The sequence below is a fragment of the Dermacentor albipictus genome, chromosome 6 (assembly GCF_038994185.2).
Source record: "Dermacentor albipictus isolate Rhodes 1998 colony chromosome 6, USDA_Dalb.pri_finalv2, whole genome shotgun sequence".
In the NCBI taxonomy this organism is placed as follows: domain Eukaryota; kingdom Metazoa; phylum Arthropoda; class Arachnida; order Ixodida; family Ixodidae; genus Dermacentor; species Dermacentor albipictus.
In genome coordinates, this window is record NC_091826.1 from 120,333,234 (window position 1) to 120,356,204 (window position 22,971).

General features: G+C 44.1%; 1 protein-coding gene across 15 annotated transcripts in view; it reads left to right on the forward strand.

Moving 5' to 3' along the window:
* The window catches only part of LOC135913786 (putative protein kinase C delta type homolog), a 725,274-nt gene that overhangs the window by 691,464 nt on the left and 10,839 nt on the right, over nucleotides 1–22,971 (forward strand). For all 15 annotated transcript variants that reach the window (XR_010568111.1, XM_070541297.1, XM_070541298.1 and 12 more), the window contains one exon: nucleotides 18,244–18,432. Coding sequence is in view for 14 of the 15 variants with exons in the window: in XM_070541297.1 (XP_070397398.1) it covers nucleotides 18,244–18,432 (189 nt within the window). In the remaining variant the exon portion in view is untranslated. The remainder of the gene's footprint in view (nucleotides 1–18,243; nucleotides 18,433–22,971) is intronic.

Here is a 22,971-nt window from a genome sequence, read left to right on the forward strand (position 1 = left end):
ACACCTCGGAGATTCCAGCCGTTCTTACATAAATAAAGCGATACGCCAATTCCCCAGAAATTATTTGAATGGCATCGGCAGTCCTTGGTCAATATATGGCGTACCACACTATAGGCATGGTTCATTCCTTCTGCTATTTTCACTTTAACGTAAACACATAATTGTATTTAAAGAAGCGTGAAATACAGGACAATAGAGCGAACACGGATGCAGCGCTCACTATTAACTGCTGCTATGTAGTGCTTGCTATTACCTGCTGGTAGTGGGCACGGCGTCCATGTTTTCTCTGTGGCCCTGTTTCTCGGACTTCTTTTTTTTACACAACGATTGTGCACCAACTATGTCATTTTCGTGTTTTACTTGTGAACGCATCGGTTGCGGTCATCTATGACCTTTCGCTCAACAAAATGTTGATTTATCAGCGTCTTCGTCTGTGAGGGAATTGCACTCACTGAGCGTTATATGGTAATTTTTTTTCAACTTAGAATTTACACCCGATCTGCTTGTTACATATAGTTGGGAGGCGGAAAAATGTTCTGTGGTGGTATCAGTACCAGAAGCATTCATTTTTATTTTTCGGCTATTCACTCCGTTCGGTCCTATCGAGACCAACGACTTTGCTTACAGTGACGAAAGCAGAGTGGCCGCCTAGTGAACGCGCTTTGTTCGCTGACCATGCCGCTCACTTAAGCTTCAAGACACGAACTTTGTTCGCCGCTTTGACCACCAGTAAAATGGAAATCGATGGAGCTCTCCGACAGCGGAGTGTGCCACAAGAGAAAGAAAGCGCACTTTATAAAAAAGAACACATGCCAGTTTCAACGCGGATGTAAAACAAACAAACAAACAAGCGAACACAAAGGAAAAATGCGGAACCGCTTTGGTTAGCCCGGTAGGAGCGAGCACCCGCCGAAGCGCGCTGTTTTTAGACAGCGCGCCGCCGTTGTACTCCATCTCAAGAGTTCCATGCAGTGCAGAGAAGCCTGAAAGTTAGGTCGCGTCACTCAATAAAGGAGCGAGAGCCAAAACAAAGGCTCGCCCGTTGTCCTCCGCTGATCCACTGCTCCCCAACGCCGGCTAAGTAGGAAGGTCACCGCAGGATTAGCTGAGAAGAATGGCCTCTGATGCGTGCAGCCACAGTTCTCGTTTCTAGTTGGCATGGCCTGCCTGCAGTTTTGTCTGCGTGGCACGCAACTGATGAGGCGGAGTACGCGCTCGTCTCGGGGCGTCGTCACATTGTCGGTCGCCTTTGCTCGTGTCTACAAAGTCTGGGCGGCCTTTGCGCTTGTTGGCGGCTCATTAAGCGCTCGCCGCCTGCGCTGCACCGATCTTTCTTTCGCGAATTTTCGTTCTCGCGAGGCGTAATAACGCGCGACAGACCCGCCGAACGGCGCCCTCGTTAAACTGTTACTTTCTCGGGCTCAGCAGGTGATCCGTAACGATCACGATGAAACCTTCCTGCTTTTTGTTTTTGCTTCTTTCGAAAAACGATTGCTGTACGCCTTGTAGGAAGACTGATCCCTTAACGCCGACAGCGTTCTTCGGCGCGCATTTTGACTCGAAGATGGAGCGAAGAACAGAGAACGGCACAAGAACGGGCCTCGCTCTAATTAATGCAGATTAAGCTTTGTGGCATCAGAGGACCACACAGCTCATTGACTAATTACTAGTATACTCTTACCTACTGTATATGTTGGCCGTGACTGGCAAAAAAATGTTAGTTGGGTTTTTTCTTTGTAGGACCGAAGTAAAATGTCTAAGTTATGTACTAAGCAAGTTTAAGCATTTCAAATCTCCTCTTTGTGGAGCAACCCATAGTGATAATTGTGCCCGTACATTGGTGACCCACCGTAGCAAGCTGGTATCAGAAAGTCAAACGAAAACCACGAGGTGTAGGCCTGCGTCTCATCTTCTTTCAGGAGAGCGCTTTCATGATGATGATGATGATTATGATGATGATGATGATGATGATTTATGCGGCCTTCCACTTTGAATCGGGTGATGAACGAGAGTTCAGATCTGGCGCTAATCAGAAGAATCTGGTTAAAAAGAAGAGTACATAAAAACGCATAACAGGCAAAGAAAAAAAAGACAATCACTTAGCAGAGAGAGAAAAAAATACACAAAAAAAGAGGGAGGGGCGCGCAAGCGGCTGGTCTTATGTTCATATATGTATTGGTTCATTTCACTCAACAGGCTCTCCGCCTTTGATGGGCTTCTCCGGCGCGCCACCAAACTTCCGATCTCCTCTTAAGTCCCTTCCACCGCTCCCTACTGCAGGTCCTGTCCCTTCGGGCGAAAGCCCACTGCCTTTGCCAGCGCTTCGCTGTCGTCCGTGACCCCGCCGGGCTCGCGACTCCGGGGCTAGCAAGGTTCGTCCCTACTAGGGGCACAATCCTAGGACACTACATAACAATATGTCTTATTCTTTCTTCGGAGTTGTTGCACATGGGGCAGGTAGAATCAAGGCCCGCCGTGAATTTGGAGCGCAGTGACCGTGTTAGGAGTACTCTGCTTTGGACTTCGCTCAACAGGTCGCTTCCTCTGGAGTTGTCAAATATGAACTCCTTTTCTATGGTCATCTTTTGGGCAGAGTAGACGGAAGTTGCCCTTTTATGTAGCGCCGCACCTTGCCTGAGACCTTGCTCGACTTCGGCTGCCTGCTTCCTTAGTTTCTGCCGCTGAGTCGGCTGGAGCGGAGCCGAAAGCCTAACTGGATCTACTCGGTATCGTTCGGTGAGCCTTTTCGTGCGCGCCACCCACTTGGTGTTGAGGCAAAGCAGGGAAACATATCCGAAGGCTTCTCGAGTGCATCTGCCTTCCGGCAAAGCAGAAAGTCGACACTCGTAGGCTAATTTTGCCACTGCCTCTCGAGCTTCAATGGAGTATCAACCGAAGGCCCCTTGTACGGCTTCGTTAGGTGTGAACCTGTGGGCGCCTAGAGCTGCACGGCCAACTTCACGCTGCCTGGTTTCGAGCGCTTGTCTCGAAGACGATGATAGACAGGTGACGGAGTTGCCAAAGGTGTGCCCAGGCACCGCCACTGGCTTCCAGAGAGCACGTATAGTCTCAAATCTGTTAAAATACCACAAATCCCGACCTCTCAGGAATGTCCTTCGTGTGAAAGTTTTTGCTCGAAGTTCTGCTGGATATCTAAACAGGTAATTCTGGGTGGCTACATTGTTTACTCCAAGGTACTTGTAGCTGTCGACCCATTCAACCCTGCAGGTGGAGTGGTCCTGCAGGATTCTCATCTGCGACAAAGGGCATTGCACCCTACTTCTGTGCAATAATGCTGTAGACCGAGAGACGTGCCCCCTTCTGAGCAGACATCCGATATGGCTTGGAGGTCAGAGACATTACCTGTCAGTGCCACAGTCATCTGCGTAAAGCAGAGCTGGTAGAATGCGTTTGTGGTAGGTCCCTTCCTCCATTTAAGACAGCCCCAATCCTCGGCTACATTCTGCCAGCCGTCTCTCTATTTTAGAGATAAATAGTATTAAGAACATTGGAGACAGTGCAGCCCTGTTTCAGCCTCCCCCGGGCCTCTATTGATAGCGTGTTTACCCCATCCCAGTTTATTACGGTACGGTTGTCTGCATATAGAGCCTGCAGTATGAGGAGTACGTGCCCAGGTGTTTCTTGTCCCAGTAGCTTCATTCATTGTACTTTGTGTTCCGTGTAGCCGTATGCCTGAGCAATGTCCAGGAAAGTCATTACTATTTGTCTTCCCTAACGTCTTGATATCTCTAATAACTCATAAACAACGAAGAGATTGTCCTTCATACATCGGCCAGGCCTATAAACCATTCTGTAGTTCTCCCAGAACATTAGCCTCAAGTGTTGCAACCGAGCTCGGAGATTGTGACCAAATAGCCTGTATATAGCTAATGTCACTCTTATTCTCGGGTAGTTCTTTGTCTGCGTCCTTCTTCAGTACAAGTCTGATCCTGGATATGCTCCAGCTTTGTGATGTTGATCCACTGTGCAGTATTGCATTAAATGTATCCTGTATTACCTGCCGCACCTGTTTGCCACATTTCTTCAACAGCAAGGGAAGTATGCCATCCAGTCCGGTGGCTGATTTTCTCGCCATGCGTTTCAAGGCTCTCTCCAGTTCGCCTTGCGTAATGGGTTCTGCCATTTCCTCATTACTAAGTTGAGGTGAAGATGCATCGACCAAAGAAGGGGGGTGTAGGGGAGTGGAATTTAAGCTTGTTAGTCATGAACTTTTCTAAATCGTGCAGGCATTCCTCATCCTCATAGTCGATTGCAGTGGTTTCATCTCTCAGCTTGCATTTGTGTGACCCAGTTGTAAGCTGAAGGTATTGATGGTATCTCCAGAATTTCTTGTCTGCTTCTCTGCCTACTTTCGTAAGTTCATTTAGGAGCTTTTCGTTCATCTTCCTCATCTTGAGTTGTACGAGCTGGGACATTTGTTTCTTTTTTTCTTGTGACCTTTCCAACAGTCAGGGATCTTCGGTGGATCGGACCCTTCACTAATGGCCAGCTTCTGTTGCCTGCAGGCCTGTTTTCTTGCTTTTATAGCCGTTGGGACCTCTCTATCCCACGAACCCTTACCTCTTCTCCTTCCAATCCCCATCGAGACCTGCATACAGACTTGAAATTTCACAATGGCAGCCTGGATCCAAGCTTCGAGGTCTCTATACTGCGTGAAGTTTGTTGTCACAGTCTCCTCCTCGAACGTATTGGCAATTTTTTGATAGCCCAGTCTGGCAAAGTATTAGACATTTTTTCTTGGGAGAGCCCGATTTGTCTCTGGCTGCTCCAAAGCGAATTCGAATGCTGTTGTGGTCACTGCTGGCACTCTCCTGAGCAGTATCCATTACCACTTGACGTAACCGACTGAAGGGTGCCGCCGATACAAGACAAAAGTCAATGCATAAGGATTTATCTCTAAGCTCTCATGTGATATATACTGTGCATTTTGACGTAGTATTTACCAGTATAATGTCTGTCCTATGCAAATTGGGCACCCCAGACCGAATTTATCTTCAACAAGGAGCAACAAAAACGAAGCCACTAAGCCAAGAGAGCCAAGGACGCAAGTAGCGTTCCTTGCTTATTATCCTCGTTCTTAATGCGGTTTTCAGTTTCAATTTGTTGCTTCATATTGGGAGGCACATGTACATTGACGTGTTATACAGAAAGAGGGCTCAGAGTTTGAAACTGCATTGGGACCTATTGTTATTAGTTACTTATGAATACTTTAATGAAGTGGCAGCAATCGCAATTCGAAAGCGAGAAAAAAAATTGCAATTGCACAAGTAAAACAATCTTTTGACGTCACAATTTAACGTAACAACTGACATGTCATCAGTAAGCACAGCGCACAGAAAAAAGTACAGAACGTAAGGTACATAGAACTTACAATGTTACATTGTAAACTTCAAGTGACTACTGGCATGATGACATGATATAGGTTAAGCAGCTTTTTTTACGCGCTAGTTATTCCAGATATTACACCAGCAAAACCAATGGTTGTAGTTGCTGTGCACTGATGGGAGCAAAAAATTATTCACTGAAGAAATTCTAGTAGCACTGGGGTAAGCGAGGTTATTTCCGCGTATAAGTGTAACTTAAGTGAGTTTTTATTTAGTCAATATGTAGCGATATCATGGTCGTACCAGATAGTAATAATTAAATCAGAGATGATGACGGTAACAAGAGCATTATAGTATACTATTTTATACTAAGGCACTGCTGTAATAGTTAGAACAGCATTATTTTGGATATACTACAATATGACAGTGGCAGGTGACACCCCATGAGCTGATACAACTTAAATGGCTGTAAACTACGGCATAATGCAACGTCAAGAGAGTCCGCAGTTTAGAGTAATGTCGAACTGTGAAGATCACCCTCATGCCACGGGCAATATTCTTCATAAGTTGGCCTATGCAATAAATTTTAGAAAGCAGATCAGTTATTTGCCTAAAGCTGTGCAAGATAACAATATTGCTTGGTATATTATGGACACTGGTATAATAATAAATAGAGGTTTAGTAGGTGAACTGAAACCCACAAACTTTGTTTTCTGAGGACTAATAAGCAATCTTATTTTGGACACCTTCAAATATTATTTCGTGCTCTTTTGAACTTCTCCGTCAGTGTGCAGATTTCATCGGGAAAACAGAACTAACAGCGGTATCACCTACGTAAAGAAGTAAAGAAAAAGTTCTATTGAAGTCAATCAGTTCGTAAAATCCTTAATAAATACAAGAAACCATATTAAGAAGACTAAACCCTGAAAAAGGAAAATTTTGCATCCACCCTTATGTAGCATGAGGCTACAAAGGAAACTCATACAGGCTTCACAATTGAGGAAAAAAATTGTCCTGGTCCGGGATTCGAACCTGGGACCAACGCATTTCTGGGGCGGTCGCTCTACCATATGAGCTAACCGAGAGGCTAGTAGGTCGCAGCGCGAGGGAAAAGTAATCGACGATTTGAAGCACAGGGACACAGAATATGGCAATTCAGTTCAGCGGAATCCCGCAAGGTGGAGGTGGAGGCGCTGATCCCGAGTTCGAATCGCGGACCTGGACGAATTTTTTCTGAACTGCGAAGCCTTCTTCCTGAGAAACCCGTATGTGTTTCCTTTGTAGCTTCATGGTACATTCGAGTGGATGACAAATTTTTCCTTTCATGATACTTCCTCCACCTTGCGTGATTCCGCAGAACGGATTTGCCAATACTAACCCCTGTGGTACTCTACTGCCAATTATGTCCTTTTTTTTCGGAAGACAGGACTCCTGAAACGAACGCGTGCTGTTCTCAGTCATGCAAATAACCGCGAAGTTCTAAAGGTGGTGCAGTTATGTCGTAGGCACTCAGCTTAGTACAGACTTAAATAACAAATAAAAAATACAAGACCAAAAAATAAATACTACAAGCAGAACCTAGGCAACGTAGATATTTGCGGATTTTGCATGCATTCCAGGGAAACGCAAGAATGTATTTTAAAAAGAAGTATTTGTTTTCATCATCAAGTGCATAGACAATCGCAGATACCGTATAAACCTGAGGACAGGTCGAGATTTTTTTTTCGCGAAAAGTGGCAGCTAAGGTCTCCCCTCGTGTTGTATGGCGTTCTTAACACACTGTTAGTCGTCGTCCAGCCTAGTCAACGTCAGGCGTCAACCGGTTTCGCGGTATTCAAGAAGCGTTGTGAATTAAATGCTGCCACTAGAAGGACCGGCATGCGAAATTTACAGATAAGCAAGGAGGAGGCTGAGGATTTGATGGGAAAGCGCAGCTTTGGCATAAAAATAGCGCAAATAGATGTCGCCACTACTCCCATGCCGTCTGAACGCACCCCAAATGCGAATTTCAGCCGACCGCCATTGCACGCAGCGTTGTGGTGAACCCACTGGTGGCACCTCCAAACGTGTCGATACTTTTTCCCAATTAATTAAAAATAGTACTAGATTTCTCGTTTCAATATCAGTCGCAAAATGTAAAGTTTTTTCATATATTTCTAGCAAAAGAAAACAGCTACGTTAAGTGAGGTTTCTGCTAGCACGGATCTTCTGTTTAGTATTAATTCTACAATGTATGCCTCGGTAATAACCTCCAAAATTCCTGGCGCGGTGAGGGATTTCAAAAACCGCACGGTGCACGGAGGGGCGAATATCGAACTCCGTAACTGTTAAAATGCCACCTTGTTCCAACCCTCAAACCAGTTTTGGAAGGGCCTCGGTTGTCACCAGTGTATTTTACACCATGAGTGGTATGTCCTCAAAAATGAAAACACGCACGTATTGTTCGTGTCCAGTAAAAATTATTCGGTCTTTGTAGCAGACATCTATTCAAAAAATTAGCTGATTTAGTAGAAAATAGCAGAAAAGGGAAATTTCTGACGAGTAGCTAGGATACTTTCCTATAGTTTTTTTCTTTTTTGAGGGTGCAAGAGATCACTAAATCTTTTATCACTGATATTAAATGTTATTGGCGTATCGCGTCTAAGACAGGATGAAGGGACGCAGAAACAAGCACACACAGCACGTAACGGTGCGTGTGTGTTCTGTGTGTTCCTTCGTGCCGCTTTAGATGCGCCGCGCCAATGGCATTTAATATAACGCACAAACAAACCCAACGTGCGAGCTTTATCGCTGAATCACTAAACGTTTTAAAAAGAGTAGCAAACCTACTGATAAATCTGTTGCTCTGACAACAATGCGTGCTGCCATCCTGAATGAAGACGTGACATCAAAGCACCTATAGTGTCTCTCTATGTATGCCACTGCAACATATTCATCACAGTTAATACTACTAACAGCATTTGATATATATATATATATATATATATATATATATATATATATATATATATATATATATATATATATAATGCTGTTAGTAGTATTAACTCTGATGGATATGTTGCTGTGGCATACATGAAGGCATACGCTGCCAGGGTCAGTTTCCGGGTCCACATATATATGGACCCGGAAGCTGACCCTGGCAACGTTTAACACCCGCACTGTCGCGAGTGAAGCTAGCCTTGAGGAGCCTTTGATGAACTATCAGGCGTTGCTTCAGATATCATTGGCCTTAGTGAGGTTGAAGTCCTGATGAGGCTTATACAGTGCTGACAGCTGGCCACGTCATCTGCTATAGAGGGCTTCCAGATAAGAAGCAGTAGAGAGTAGGATTCTTAATCCATAAGGACATAGCTGGCAACATTCACTAATTCTACAGCTTTAATGAGAGGATAGCAGTAGTCGCAATAAAAGCTAATGAGAGGTATAGTTTAAAAGTAGTACAAGCCTACGCTCCAACCTCCAGTCACGATGATGATGAAATAGATAAGTTTTATGAAGTTGTTGATTTAGTGCTGAGAAAAGTCCACACTCGGTACGCTCTAGTAACGGACGACTTCAACGCAAACGGGGGGGGGGGGGGGAGGCAGGCTGGTGAACAAGCGATTGGCAACTACGGCGTGGATTCTAGGAACGCTCGAGGAGAGATGTTGGTAGAATTCGCGGAAAAGAATAAGCTGCGAATAATGAATGCCTTCTTAAAGAAGCTTTGGAACAAAAAGTGGACCTGGAAAAGCTCTAATGGTGAAAGAACAAACGAAATTGATTTCATACTTTCTGCCGATCCCAGCATCGTGCAGGATGCATAAGTTTTAGGTAGGGTGAAGTGCAGTTATCACAGGTTAGTGATGGCTAGGATTCACCTCAATTTGAAGAGAGAAAAAGTAAAATTCTTCAATAAGAAACAGGCCAACCTAAACCCTTTGAGAATAAAAGTAGACCCATTCAGTCTGGTATTTGCAAACAAATATGCAGCCTTAGAACAGGGAGATGAAGATGACATAGAGGTAATGAATGAAACGGTAACTAGGCTGACTTCAGAAGCAGCAATTGAAACGGGAAGCAAGGAACCTAGGCAACCAGTAAGTAAGCTCTCCGAAGTAACAAAGGACCTGATAAAGAAACGGCAAAGAATGAAATTGTCCGGCTCAAGAGGTCAGATATAATTCGTGGAACTGTCAAAATTGATCAACAAGGAGAAAGTACGGGATATTCGAAATTATAACATCACAAAGAGGAAGCAGTAAAAAAGGAGCCCAGCAAGCAATCAGTGAGGAGGAAACTTGGCGTAGGGCAAACTTAGATATATGCACTAAAATATAACCAGGGTAATATCATCAGCAACCTCGCAGATTTGTAAAAGCAACGGAAAAATTCTATAGTGACCTCCACAGTACCCAGAGCAGCCACGATACTTCCATTTGAAGCAGTAATGAACAGGATACAGAAACTCCTCTTATAACTAGCGATGAGGTCAGAAGTGCCTTGCAACACATGAAGCGGGGAAGAGCGGAAGGAGAAGATAGAATAACCGTCGATTTAGTCAAAGAAGGAGGAGACATAATGCTTGGAAAACTGGCAGCTTTCTATACGAAGTGTCTATTGACTGCAAGGGTCCCAGAAAACTGGAAAAGTGCAAACATTATGCTAATCCACAAAAAGGGAGACATTAAAGAATTGAAAAATTATAGGCCCATTACCTTGCTCCCAGTATTCTATAAAATATTCACCAAGATAATATCCAATAGAATAAGGGCAACACTGGACTTCAGTCAACCAAGGGTTGACTGGTATCAGGAACAGATGCTCTACAATGGATCACATTCATGTCATCAATGAGGCAATCGAGAAATACGCAAAGTACAATCAGCCTCTCTATATGGCTTTCATAGATTACGAAAAGGCATTTGAACCAGTCGAGATACCAGCAGTCATAAAGGCATTACGTAATCAAAGAGTGCAGGAGGCTAACGTAAATATCTTGGAAAATATCTACAGAAATTCTACAGCTGCCTTAATTCTCCACAAGAAAAGTAGGAAGATACCTATAAAGAAAGGGGTCAGACAAGGAGACGCACTCTCTCCAATGCTAGTCACTGCGTGCTTGGAAGAAGTATTCATGCTGTTAAACTGGAAAGGCTTAGGAGTGAGGATCAACGGCAAATATCTCAGCAACCTTGGATTTTCAGATCACACTGTCCTGTTCAGCAACACTGGGGACGAGTTACAACAAATGATTGAGGACTTTAACAGGGACAGTGTAAGAGTGGGGTTCAAGATTAATATGCAGAAGACAGAGGTAATGATCACTAGCCGGGCAAGGGAACAAGAGTTAGGCATCGCCAGTCAGCCTCTAGAGTCTGTGAAGGAGTGCGTTTACCTACGCCAATTACTCCAGGGGACCATTATCATGAGAAAGAAATTTACAGAATAAAAATGGGTTGGAGCGCATACGGCAGAAATTTTCAGATCCTGACTGGAGGCTTACCATTATCATTTAAAAGAAAGGTGTACAATCAATGCATTCTACTGGTGCTAGCATACGGGGCAGAAACTTGGAGACTGACAAAGAAGCTTGAAAACAAGTTAAGGACCGCGCAAAGACTGATGGAACGAAGAATGTTAGGCGTAGCGTTAAGAGACAAGAAGAGAGCGGTGTGAATCAGAGAGAAAACAGGGATAGCCGATATTCTAATTGACATTAGTAGAAAGAAATGGAGCTGGGCACGTCGCATAATGCGTAGGTAGATAACCAGTGGACCATTAGGGTTCCAAAATGGCAGCAAAAGGAAGCGCAGTCGAGGATGGCAGAAGACTAGGTGGCGTGATGAAATTAAGAAATTCGCAGGGTGCTAGTTGGAATCGGTTGGTGCAGGACAGGGGTAATTGGAGATCGCAGGGAGAGGCCTTTGTCCTGCAGTGGACTTAATATAGGCTGATGATAATATATGTATGCACTATTGTAGAGAACATATGCAGGGACACTAGAAACGCCTTACCTTCTGGGCCACGTGGTCACGTCAGCAGCGGGAACGTATGCAGCAGCGGCCGCAAGTACAGTCGATGGAGACAGCAAAAGCGTCGGCGTTCGGATGCCATCGCCACTCATCGTATCCAGAGAGTTCGTAACAGGTCGTTCACAGTAGTGACAAGTCGAAAACCACGATAGTGTGAAGAACGTTTGTTAACCACGCTACAGTTCTGCCATGTAGCTAAAAGGAGACGAAAGAGATACGTCCCACATCTATATACACATAACAAAAATACCAACGCGGACAGCGCGGGCATTGGCCAGCCAGCATTTCCCCGATGATCATGATTTTAGGAATGCAGTCCGGACCGTGCGATTTTTGGAAAACACGTTTGGACCGCAATTGGAAGTGGAAGCGTCACAAAAAGCTCACGGTAATAGCCGTTACTGATACCGAAACTGAAAAAAGGAATGCTGGCTCTCCCGTAGTCGAGAGTAGATGTAAGCACGAAATGGCTACCGGCCGAGCAGATTGGTTGGAGTAATCACGACGGTTACTCACAACCATCTTACGACCATCCGCAGCGTGCCGGACGCTGCTCGCCTGATCACGCAGCGTGGCGCCATCTCTCGAAGGAGGCGGCACGAAACTCGCGCCGCGGAACTCACGGACCGGACCGCTGGCCTTGAAAAAAGCACAAGCAGCCCTGTCACAGCGCAAACGGTGGCAATCAAGTGTATGGTGCTCTGTATCTGCCTTTTGAACGTCGCTGTTGGAAATGACGAATAAAACTAGAAGTTACAGATTGAGTGACATTATAGACAAACATTAGGAAGAACTTGGAAGTAATATTTTTGCAACTTGTTTGGGCAGTAACTAGCGTATGTAATGCGGTCTTGTACAAAGAATTGGGGGTCACAGACCACATTTTATGCGAAGCATATTACGAGGGCTCAACCCAGCTCCTCAGGCGCGGCGGTGACCATGAAATCACGTGACACCGTGACGTCACGACAGAGGAGAAGTGGCTTTGGCTCAACTCTTGCAAGACGGGCTGGGTGGGAATCGAACCAGGGTCTCCGGAGTGTGGGACGGAGACGCTACCACTGAGCCACGAGTACAACGCTTCAAAGCGGTACAAAAGCGCCTCTAGTGAATGCGGTGTTGCCTTAGAAACGCGCTGTTTCTAAGGCGTGCGTCTCTTGCTCAGGCGCACATTTCGTTGCCGCGCCGAACGCTGCTTTGCTCGACGCTCACCGCGTCCAATGCGGGGCGCGTAGTCGCTGCCCTGTAGCCCATTGTCTTACACCCCTTGGCGGGTCGACGGGAACGCTGTCGCGTTCCACTCTTGAAGGCGAAGAAGTAATGCATGAGTTGTTTCTTCGTCTAGCCGAACCAAATATAGCCAAGCAACAGCAGTTCACCAGGCTAAACAGTGGTTCAACAACTAAAATAAAGGCTAGTATGCTTCGCATCCTGGGCTTAACCTTACCTAAGCCACAGCCATTTTTTTTTCTTAAGTTTTGACTCGTTGCCCAGATGATATCGTTTTGTTCTCGCACTGGTGCCCCGATGTTCTCGTCCGAGTGCCCGAATGAGGGTTCTGGCTTTTGGCTCAAGGACACTTGAAGGTCACCGACTACGGGAGCTAAAAGCATTTCATGCTTAAAAACACACCACAATTACTGTTTGCCGGAAGAGGCGCATGTCGGAGATAGCGCAGCTTCTTGGCCCGAAACAATGCGGCATTGGTAACCGTAAGGTTTCTTAGGATAATTTCTAGAGGGAATTGTGGCGCTGCGTTCTGTCAGCCTACATGGCTTTGTCTCATCAGCTTGCTTGAGGACTGCGTCGTTCTTGTGGCTTTGTTTATTACGCTTAATCTGCCTTCACTGTCCTCAATTTCACAGCAATTTATACTTCTTTAAGTGTACAACAGTCTACGAACAAGCACAATCGCTGCTAATTGCAGCGGTCCAGCCTGTCGAGGTGGCCAAATCGAAACGCGTCTCAACGCGCTGGCTCTCCCGCAAGAAATTTGTAAGGGTTTTCTATGCCGCTGGTCGATACATGCGTCTGTGGTGCAACGGTTTCAAAATCGGGCGGGTGTTCCTATGTTCTAATACTGCCGTTAGACAATTGTATTAATCCTTACTTAACTATTTATTACACAGTACTCTGTTGAAAATTACGAATTTTTGCAATGTTACGAAGCCGTTTGAAGCCAGAAGGGAGAAAGTTAAGGCAAATCCAGGTAGGAAGCGTTCTGGCTGAGCCACCCCGCTTGCCGTTTCCGTGGACACTAGCACTACAGTTCCCTCTGGTAATAACTGTATGAAGCTCGATGCTCGCAGCTTCTCGCAGCGTACAGAGAAATCTCGGAGGCGGACCTACCAGGCGTTGCCTGTGAGATGTTTTCCGCCGTATGCTTAGCTGCCCTTTACAAGCTGCCAATAAGAAACTTATACAAATACAATCATCAGCCCTGCGGTGGTGCCAAGATTGGCCTAGTCTTAAACGCAGCTCTTTTATGACATATTCATCCTACTTGAAGTTTCGTTGAAGTTTGCCTTGAGCACTTTTTTAGCGAGTTTATACCTCGGACTTCATCGGCACTTCGATTGCCTTCACAGAGAAAAATGTCCGACATATTTATTACCGAAAACCTAAATGACCCTGCAGTTTTGGTGTCAATGAAGTTTTCTAGCTTTTTCCTTCAGAATACGAAACGTGGTGACTTCCTAAAAACTAAAAATGCAAATACAGCTAAGGTCACACGCGAAACAACAGTGAATAGCAATTTCATACTAGGGCGTATTCAATTTCGCCGAGGCTATATTTCCTGGCAGCTGGCTCGCTCCCACCTGATGGACTCCGAAGTGCATGCCCGGCATGAAGGTTGTATTCATTGTAACTGGTGCAATGATGTTTTGCTTGGCGAAGTTCTTTGGAGAACGCGAAATTGCTTGTCGCCCTGCATGTGCCTGCCAGTGACTGACTGCATGCAGAAACGCAGCGTGTTTTGCGCGAGAAGCGTGGGCAACGTGCGTACACAAATAGAGTGTGCATTTTCATTGCATGAAAGTTGAACGCTGCATTCTCGGCTATTATAGTCGAACTTATACTGTGTCCCGTTGCTTGTGACTTTTAAGGGAGAATACGCTTCCTGGATCAGAACAGTATAAATGCGCATAATACTGCGATGCATATAAGAACAGACTCACCAAGTCAAACGGCGCCCATTGTAACTTATACGCTGCGTTTTCACCTAGCACGATCGTAAGTAACGTGTTTTTTTTTGTGTGTGTCCGGGTAGTGCGCAGCACATATGACCACGTCGTAACGGCATGGCAGTACATTTGTCTTCAGTATAGGTCACTGTGCAAGGCAAGAGATGGCAACTCTGCACCGATTCTTGAAACATGTTCTAGGTGACAAAATTTGTTCAAGAGGGACAAAATCACTTTAAAATCTTATTTATTCATTTATTTATTTATTTATTTATTTATTTATTTATTTATTTATTTATTTATTTATTTATTTATTTATTTATTCAGCAAACTTATTTCATAGACATTTGCCTGGCAACCAAGCTTGCTCTTCGGTTGTGTTACTCACTTCACATACTTGTCGTTTCTTATGTCATTTACAAGTTCACCCGCCACCGTGGCGCAGTGGATGTATCATAAATGTTCTGCTGCTAAGCATGAAGTCGCGGCTTCGAGATCTCAGCTTTTGTGGCCGCATTTCGATGGCATCGGAGTGCAAGAATGCTCCTGTGCCGTGCCTTTGGTGCACGTTAAAGTACCCCAAGGGATAAAAATCAGGAATGATGCCTACTACCGGCATTACTGAGTGTGAAGCCTTAGAACGTTATAAGCCCCCCATAATTCAATACATTTACTTATCTAAGCCTCTGGAACGTCTTCCTTTTTCGCAAAGTGATAGATCGTAGTTCGTTTACAGGCGAAATAAAGATACCTCGTCAATGTAAATGCAGGAAAAGAAATAGGAAGACGAATTCTATTTTTGGTAGCTCTTCCAAATCTATGGTAAACACATCTCTTGCCACAGAGTCGTCATGTTCGCACTGTTACGCTTCTCGAAGACTTTCCTTTACAACGTCGGCTGTTAACAGTCCTAAAATGCTTTCTGCGTCTTTTATCCGCCATGTTCATTTGGCGGAACCAAGGAGGATACATAAAAATTGGGCGGAACATATGCTTACGAGATACCCCACTTAGTGCATGACTGGGAAATAATGACATGTCAAAGAAGCCTCACTGACTAGAAAATACATGTAACCGGTTGAGACTTACGGATGTTGAATAGACCCAGTGTAATACTAATTCTTGGCCTTCAGATGTATCCATATCGTATCCTGCTACTCCGAAGTTATTAACAAAGATTCAATGAGCCTCGGAAGCAAGGGAAGGCACCTCGGCAGCCGGTGTGCTGCTGATTTTCGATAATTCTCTTACAGGTAGGAAAAGGGGCAGTAACCATCGTTGATAGTAAAAGCCAGCAACATAGCTTACTTATGTCAAACTGCTGACCCTACTGCCTCTCACAATGCCATGCCGTAATTCTCGGCAAATGTATGCATGTCATCCGAGTAGAAAGAACTCTTTAACTATAGAATCGGCGACAAGATTCAAAAAATTACCTTGAAGTAGGCGCGCCTTCAGCAGAACGATAATTGGATAACAGGGATAATAGGGCCAAGTCAGATAACACGCTACGCCGTGCGTCATACTTAGCTAGTCACACAGCGCGCGTGCCACTATAGCACGGGCCTCAAGTGACCTGGGTGACGTCATGAAGTGCGCGGTTACTGTCGCATACGCCAACCAATGAGGCATCGCTCTAACCCCTTCCCTACACCCGCGTTTCCATTGCCACTATTTTACTCTCCTCCTCCTTACTTTTGAACCCACTCCAGCATTTTTCTTTCTTCATCGTGCATGAACAATGTACGTGCAACAATACAAAAGGTGCGGAATGCAGACAAAAAAAGAAGACTATCGTTTCAAAAGTAATGTTACTGTCGTGAAGAATTGAACACAGTGGGTAAACCTATAATTTGAATACCAGCGAGTCATTTAAAGTTTTTCTGATGAAATTCGAAAACTCTTAACTGAGTAGCGAAGTTGCAAGGAAACGTAAATAGCGTTTGAAAATATTTGAAGCATCTTAAAGGTTACCTCTCAGCTGGCTTTATGTATTTCTTCCAGGAGTTTACACAAACCTGCTAGTATCATCTGCATATTCCAATTATCCCCTTACACGATCCAGCACTTTTCCTGCCATTCATAACTCCTCAAATCTTTATCGACATTTCGTGCTGTCGAGGAAACCTATCGGTGAAAGTAACAAAGCGGGAACAGATAAGCTGATTGAAGTTTACTAATATACTCGACTCCTCAACAACCCAGTGAAGCCATATAAGAAGGTCAAAGTACCACATAGTGCAATAAGAAAGAAACGCTTTTCCAGCAATAAAGACGTAATAAGCTTCGCGTGTGTGTCCCGACCTCGCGAGTCATCAGCGATAAGACTTGCGCATCCGCCCGTATCGGCGCAGTGTTCTTGTGAGCTTAAGTCGCTCAAGGTTAAATTACTTGAGGATCACATTTCTTTGCCAGCTTTACTGCGCACTTCGACATAGGCTTAAGTATACCGGAGAGGAACTGTGAGTATGTAAACAAGAACATAATAAAGAATATTTTCAGATATACTTTCGTGAACTGCGTCGCGTAAAGTATGGCAAAACGGGCTTATACGCTTCCACGTCAGACTTAGGGCGACAGCCTGTCTGGTGGCAGCAGATAGCGCCCAAGCTTTCTGAGCCGGTTGTTAAGCACTCAGAGGCGCTTTAGACTGCAGTAGTGAAAGCGCACCTTATGATTACTTGCTTATTGGCTGGTTTTTGTGTTTGCTAAGGTCATTGCTTTTAAGAAGCATAAATAAAAGGGTAAGGAAATGAGGGGAATCGTAATTTACAGTATCCTCGCAATTCAAATCATCCTAAAAGGAAAAAGGGAAAAAATATGAAACGATTTAGATATGATAAAGAGGTAACCTTTAAGTTACAGAGTCTTTGCCCCGACAGTCTCGAGTACTTATAATTACAAACTACTAATTTTTCAAGAATACCAGATTGTTTACAGCTGATACGGAGTGTGATGACCTAAGCGTCTTCGTTTGATTAAGTGACTAGGTTCATGACCAGCTCCGTAGTTATGGAGTTATCCTGGCTGGCTATCTTGTTTGTAAAGCACGTCGTAGGCGGCCACAAGCCAACAAAAAAACAACCGCAAGCATCTCATCCAAACACAAAGTTTCCTAAGCATGGGCTGAAGCCGACTGTAACTTCAACACCGACAGAAGGTACTACTGGTATCGCGGCCACAACTATAGCTTAACGCATAGGTAACGACATCTAAGTAATGACGCTACTAATTGCACTAAAACTTTCGCTTATGAGATGCTTTGTAGTGGAACTCTCTGGATTATTTTAACCAGCAAACTTTCTTAGCTTCTTTTTTTCTTTGTCATGGAATCAAACTTGCAACTTCATACTGGTTTTGTTCGGAATGTGGCAACCACGGCCAGGAATGGAACCCGCCACCTCGTGCTTGGCAGCGGAACTCTCTTAACACGCAGAACTCGTTGTGAAAATTTGTACCTTCATGCCATGAAACGTCAAGAGCGGAGAATGTACACAAGCAGCGGGCACACGGACAAATGCACAACCTTTCTATCGTGTCCGTTCTGTTGCTCGTGCATAATCCCCGCGCCTCAGCTACTATAGGGTTTTACCCAGCAGGAGAGCTTTCGAGATAGAGGTGCGCTCTATTAGAGATAGAAGTCATCTCTCGGGTTTCGCGTGCTAACTCGATTCCTTCGATTCACGCCCTTCACAGATCATCAAGGGCCAACACTACAATCAGTCGGTGGACTGGTGGTCTTTCGGCATCCTGACCTACGAGATGCTCATCGGCCAGTCGCCCTTCAACGGCACCGACGAAGACGAGCTGTTCTGGTCTGTCTGCAACGAGGAGGCCTACTACCCGAGGTTCCTCAGCCGCGAGGCAAAGTCGCTACTAGTACTGGTGAGTATTCGGTTGCTCGATCGATCAATTATTGGTTTTATAGATGAATCACACAGATAAGGTGCAAGCTATCTGGACAGATAGCGTACGTTGGCCAGTGAAGAACACATCATGCATGTAACATAATTTAATAAGGCACATTATTTTAGACACAACTGTCAGGCCATCGAGCCACGAAAACCTGCTACAATCGCTCACTTAACCTGCTACAAAATAGCTGCACTTGCACAAAAAAAGATTATTCGCTTTGAAATCAAGTAGAACGCATCTTTTGGGGATGACCATCAGCGTTACTACGATTAGCATTCAATGACTTAATTGGTAATGGGAAACTAATTATTAGAAGAGATTTCAATTTTGTTATTTTATGTCATGTAATTATGGAGTGTCAGAATTGTCTGTTCCGGCACACAGCCAGTTGCCCAAGCTATTACACAACTCGGGTCACTTGGAATGTGCCTGAATAGAGAAGTTACACTCCATAATTGCATGACATAAATATAATAATTACCATTTTTATCAATAAATAATTTCCCTTCGCCAAATATATATTCAGTTCATTTTGCCATCGCAGCAATACATCATAGCCGAGGAGCCCCTGGTGAAAGCTACTTCTGATAGCTCGCCAAAGCCGTGGGCACCTACGACACTTTGGCAGCATTAGAGCCGCATGAAATCAGGCGGTAAACTAAGCAATCAGTAAACTAAGCATTCGCATAGAGTTTACCAGCAGCAGTGCAAAGTTCAGCATAATGTAAACAAAAATGCATGATTAGTGGAAAAAACAAGTCCGTGATGTGTTTCGCGGACAAATAAAAAGAAAGCAGAAAGGAATAAAAACAATAAGACGTGAAAATACATATTAGCAGCAAAAATAATCCAATAAAACTACGTACATATGTCGGTTAAAACGTTTTTAATCTAGATCAATGAGACATTTAGCTAATAGTGCTAAACATCTCGGTAAATAAAATAGTCAAAAAAATTTTGTCGTTTCAAGGAAAATGTTGTTTCTGTGCAAATTATTCACGATGCGTGGCAAATTATTTGCTAGTAACCGACCACGTTGTTTTTATACGTTCGAACTGACCATTTGTCGGTTTCTCAGTTTGCGTAGACCTGTTCACGGGTTGATAAATTAGGCAGTTGTTGAAAAAAAGGTTTGTTTTGTGTCATTCCGCGTTTGAAGACAATAGATAAGCGGTAATCACACAATTTTAGAACCAGCAGTACTTTATATTTTAGAAGAAGTGCTTTAATATGATGCAGTCTTGAGACATTTGCGACAACTCGGATACGTATCTTTTGCAAAATATGTAACTTTGCTAAATTTTTCTCTCCCCAAATTAGATGACTATAGTCAAGTCTGAAGAAGTCAGTGATATAATACATTAGCATCATGGTGCCACAGGGAAAGAGATGCTCATTGTACAAAAGGAGACCAATGACTTCAGATAGTTTTGTCGCGACGTGACTTACGTGATCATTCAAGGCGAATTTTCTTCGTTAATACGGACACCTGGACTCCTAAATGTAGGCACAATTTGTTTTTGAGTAGCGCTGAATTGGATTTGTTTGGCTAGTTTATTAGTTTTATTCCTTGTTCTAAATATAGGAACTTTCGTTCTGGCGAGACTAACACGCAAACCAGTTGGTGTTTTTTTTTTTCATTCGTGTAATTTTTCAAGATCGTGATTCGAAGGGTCGACTGTGGTGTCTAAATAATTGTCATAAAAGAACATGCACGTGTCATTGGTGTAGATTATGAATTCCGCAGACGAGGTGTATGCAATATCAGTAATAAAAATGTTAAAAGGAAAAGTGCCAATGTGTTCCCTAGAGGAACTCCTCACTTAATTGAGTTCATTTCCGGTAGGAAGCCGTGAATGTTGACTGTCTGTTTCTGATTGTTTGACTAAGGTTTCAGTAAAACTATGTTGTGTGCTCGAAAAATCATAACAGTGAAGTTTCCTGATTGTAGGTTGTGGTCAAGAAGGTGAAACCCTTTGCGAAATCCACGAATGTACCTATTATTGTTTCATTGTGTTCAAGGCTCTTCAAGATATGTTCTTTCACTTCTAAAAGAGCAGATTATGTTGAAAGATGTTGTCGAAAGCCGCATAGAGCGATTGTCAAAATAAGATGTTTGTTCTCGATTTACGTAAGCGATGATATGTTATATATTCGAATACTTTGGTAAAAACAGTAAGTACAGATATGGGCCTCTAGTTCCTGAAATCATTTTCTTCGCCTTTTTTTAAAGTTATGGTAACGAATAATTAGCAACGCATAAAATAAGAATATGCGTTAAACACACTAGAATAATGTCACAAACAAATTTTATAACCTTTAGGTGAAGTATTATTTAGTTCTTGAAATACGTAAATATACATACATAACTTCCTTATTATTTACTGGATCAAGGAAAATGATATCTTCGACTGAAATGGCAACACTGAAGTCATTCTGCGTGCTTATAAAGCTTGAAAGACTAAAAAAGTGTTTGTTGAATTTATTGGCTAACGCTTGCCCCTATATCTCAGCAGCAGTCAGTTTTATGGAGGTAAGCTCAGCACAATGTTTATGCGCAATAGGCTGGTTTAACTTTTTCCATATGTCTGCGCGTCCATTAGCGGAAACAAACTGATCTAATCTATTCTGGCTTTTTCAAGCTGTTTATTCAGGCAGTTGCGACACGTTTTAGAAGACTTGTTTTTCTCATTTATTTTAGCTAAAGGGTCGTGTGTAATGTATGGCTTTCGCGTGCGGTGCTTATGTTTTCTCATTTTTATAGGAATAGATTTATTGCAAATGAAAATAAAAGTTTCCAAAAAGGATTACTAGGCTCGGCTTGGGTCCTTTTCATTAAGCTTCAAAGCCCCGTTTAGTTTTTGCACTACCAATTGATTGATTGATTGATTGATTGATTGATTGATTGATTGATTGATTGATTGATTGATTGATTGATTGATTGATTGATTGATTGATTGATTGATTGATTGATTGATTGATTGATTGAAAAATAAACAGACAGACAGACAGACAGACAGACAGACAGACAGACAGACAGACAGACAGGTAACGTTGTTGAAGTAAACTAAACATAATCGGATCAATACAATAGATAAAGGTAGCATAACGAAGGTGCACTGAGGACCACAAGTGAAAATAACTAACTTATAACAAATTCACAAAAAGCCGTAATGTTCCATAGTGCATTTTAAACGAGGTTTTACCGGAATCGCCACAATATTTATTGGCATTCTGCAGGATCGTACATCCCAGTTTTATTCTTCATTAAAAAAATGGCTGTGGCTTAGCTAAGGTTAAGCCCAGGATGCGAAGCATACTAGCCTTTATTTTAGTTGTTGAACCACTGTTTAGCCTGGTGAACTGCTGTTGCTTGGCTATATTTGGTTCGGCTAGACGAAGAAACAACTCATGCGTTACTCTGCTTCGCCTTCAAGAGTGGAACGCGACAGCATTCCCGTCGACCCGCCAAGGGGTGTAAGAAAATGGGCTACGGCGCAGCGACTACGCGCCCCGCATTGGACGCGGTGAGCGTCGAGCAACGCAGCGTTCGGCGCGGCAACGAAATGTGCGCCTGAGCAAGCGACGCACGCCTAGAAACAGCTCGTTTCTAAGGCAACACCGCATTCACTAGAGGCGCTTTTGTACCGCTTTGAAGCATCGTACTCGTGGCTCAGTGGTAGCGTCTCCGTCTCACACACCGGAGACCCTGGTTCGATTCCCACCCAGCCCATCTTGCAAGACTTGAGCCAAAGCCACCTAGAAACAAGCGCAGCTGCTTATATACCGCAGCGACGGCGCGATTTGGAGCCCCGTTTCTCCTATGTCGTGACGTCACGGTGTCACGTGGTATGGCATGGGGTCAAAGGTCATTGAAGGCGACACCGACGCGCCTGAGGAGCTGGGTTGAGCTCTCGTAATATGCTTCGCATAAAAACGAATTAACGTAGGTGCAAGCTCTGGGTCCATATTCACAAAAATGACCTTACACAATAACTGTTCGTAATATCATACGGCAGCCAATCATGACGTTGATAATGGCCATGGTCATCAGTTTATCTAATGTCCACTGCAGGACGGAGGCCTCTCCAGCCGAGCTCAAATTATCTTTTTGTTGCGCTAACTGAATAGAACTTGATCTTCCAAGTTTAGTAATTCCATGGCGCTGGAGAGTTTTAGCGCGTCCGATATTCCGATATATGTACGCGGATCACCGGGTTAGTGACGCTGTAAACGTCAGCGGCCGTATTGCTGGCGCTGCCTCGTAGCACGGAGCTCAACCAGACAAACACCGACGCCGCCTCCGAGATTACGCGCGCTGGCAGGTTTAGCGCCGGCCGTCCCACTCGCGCGAAAAAAACGCTTAAGTTCAGCGATAGACTTGGCCGGTATTCACAAGGACATGGCCTGCGCCACGGTATTCTCAAGGCCTTTTCATAGGCACTTTACTTTTCGTGCGTCGGGGTGGCTTTCGTGCGCTCCGGTACTGTGGCCGCGGCTTGGATGAGG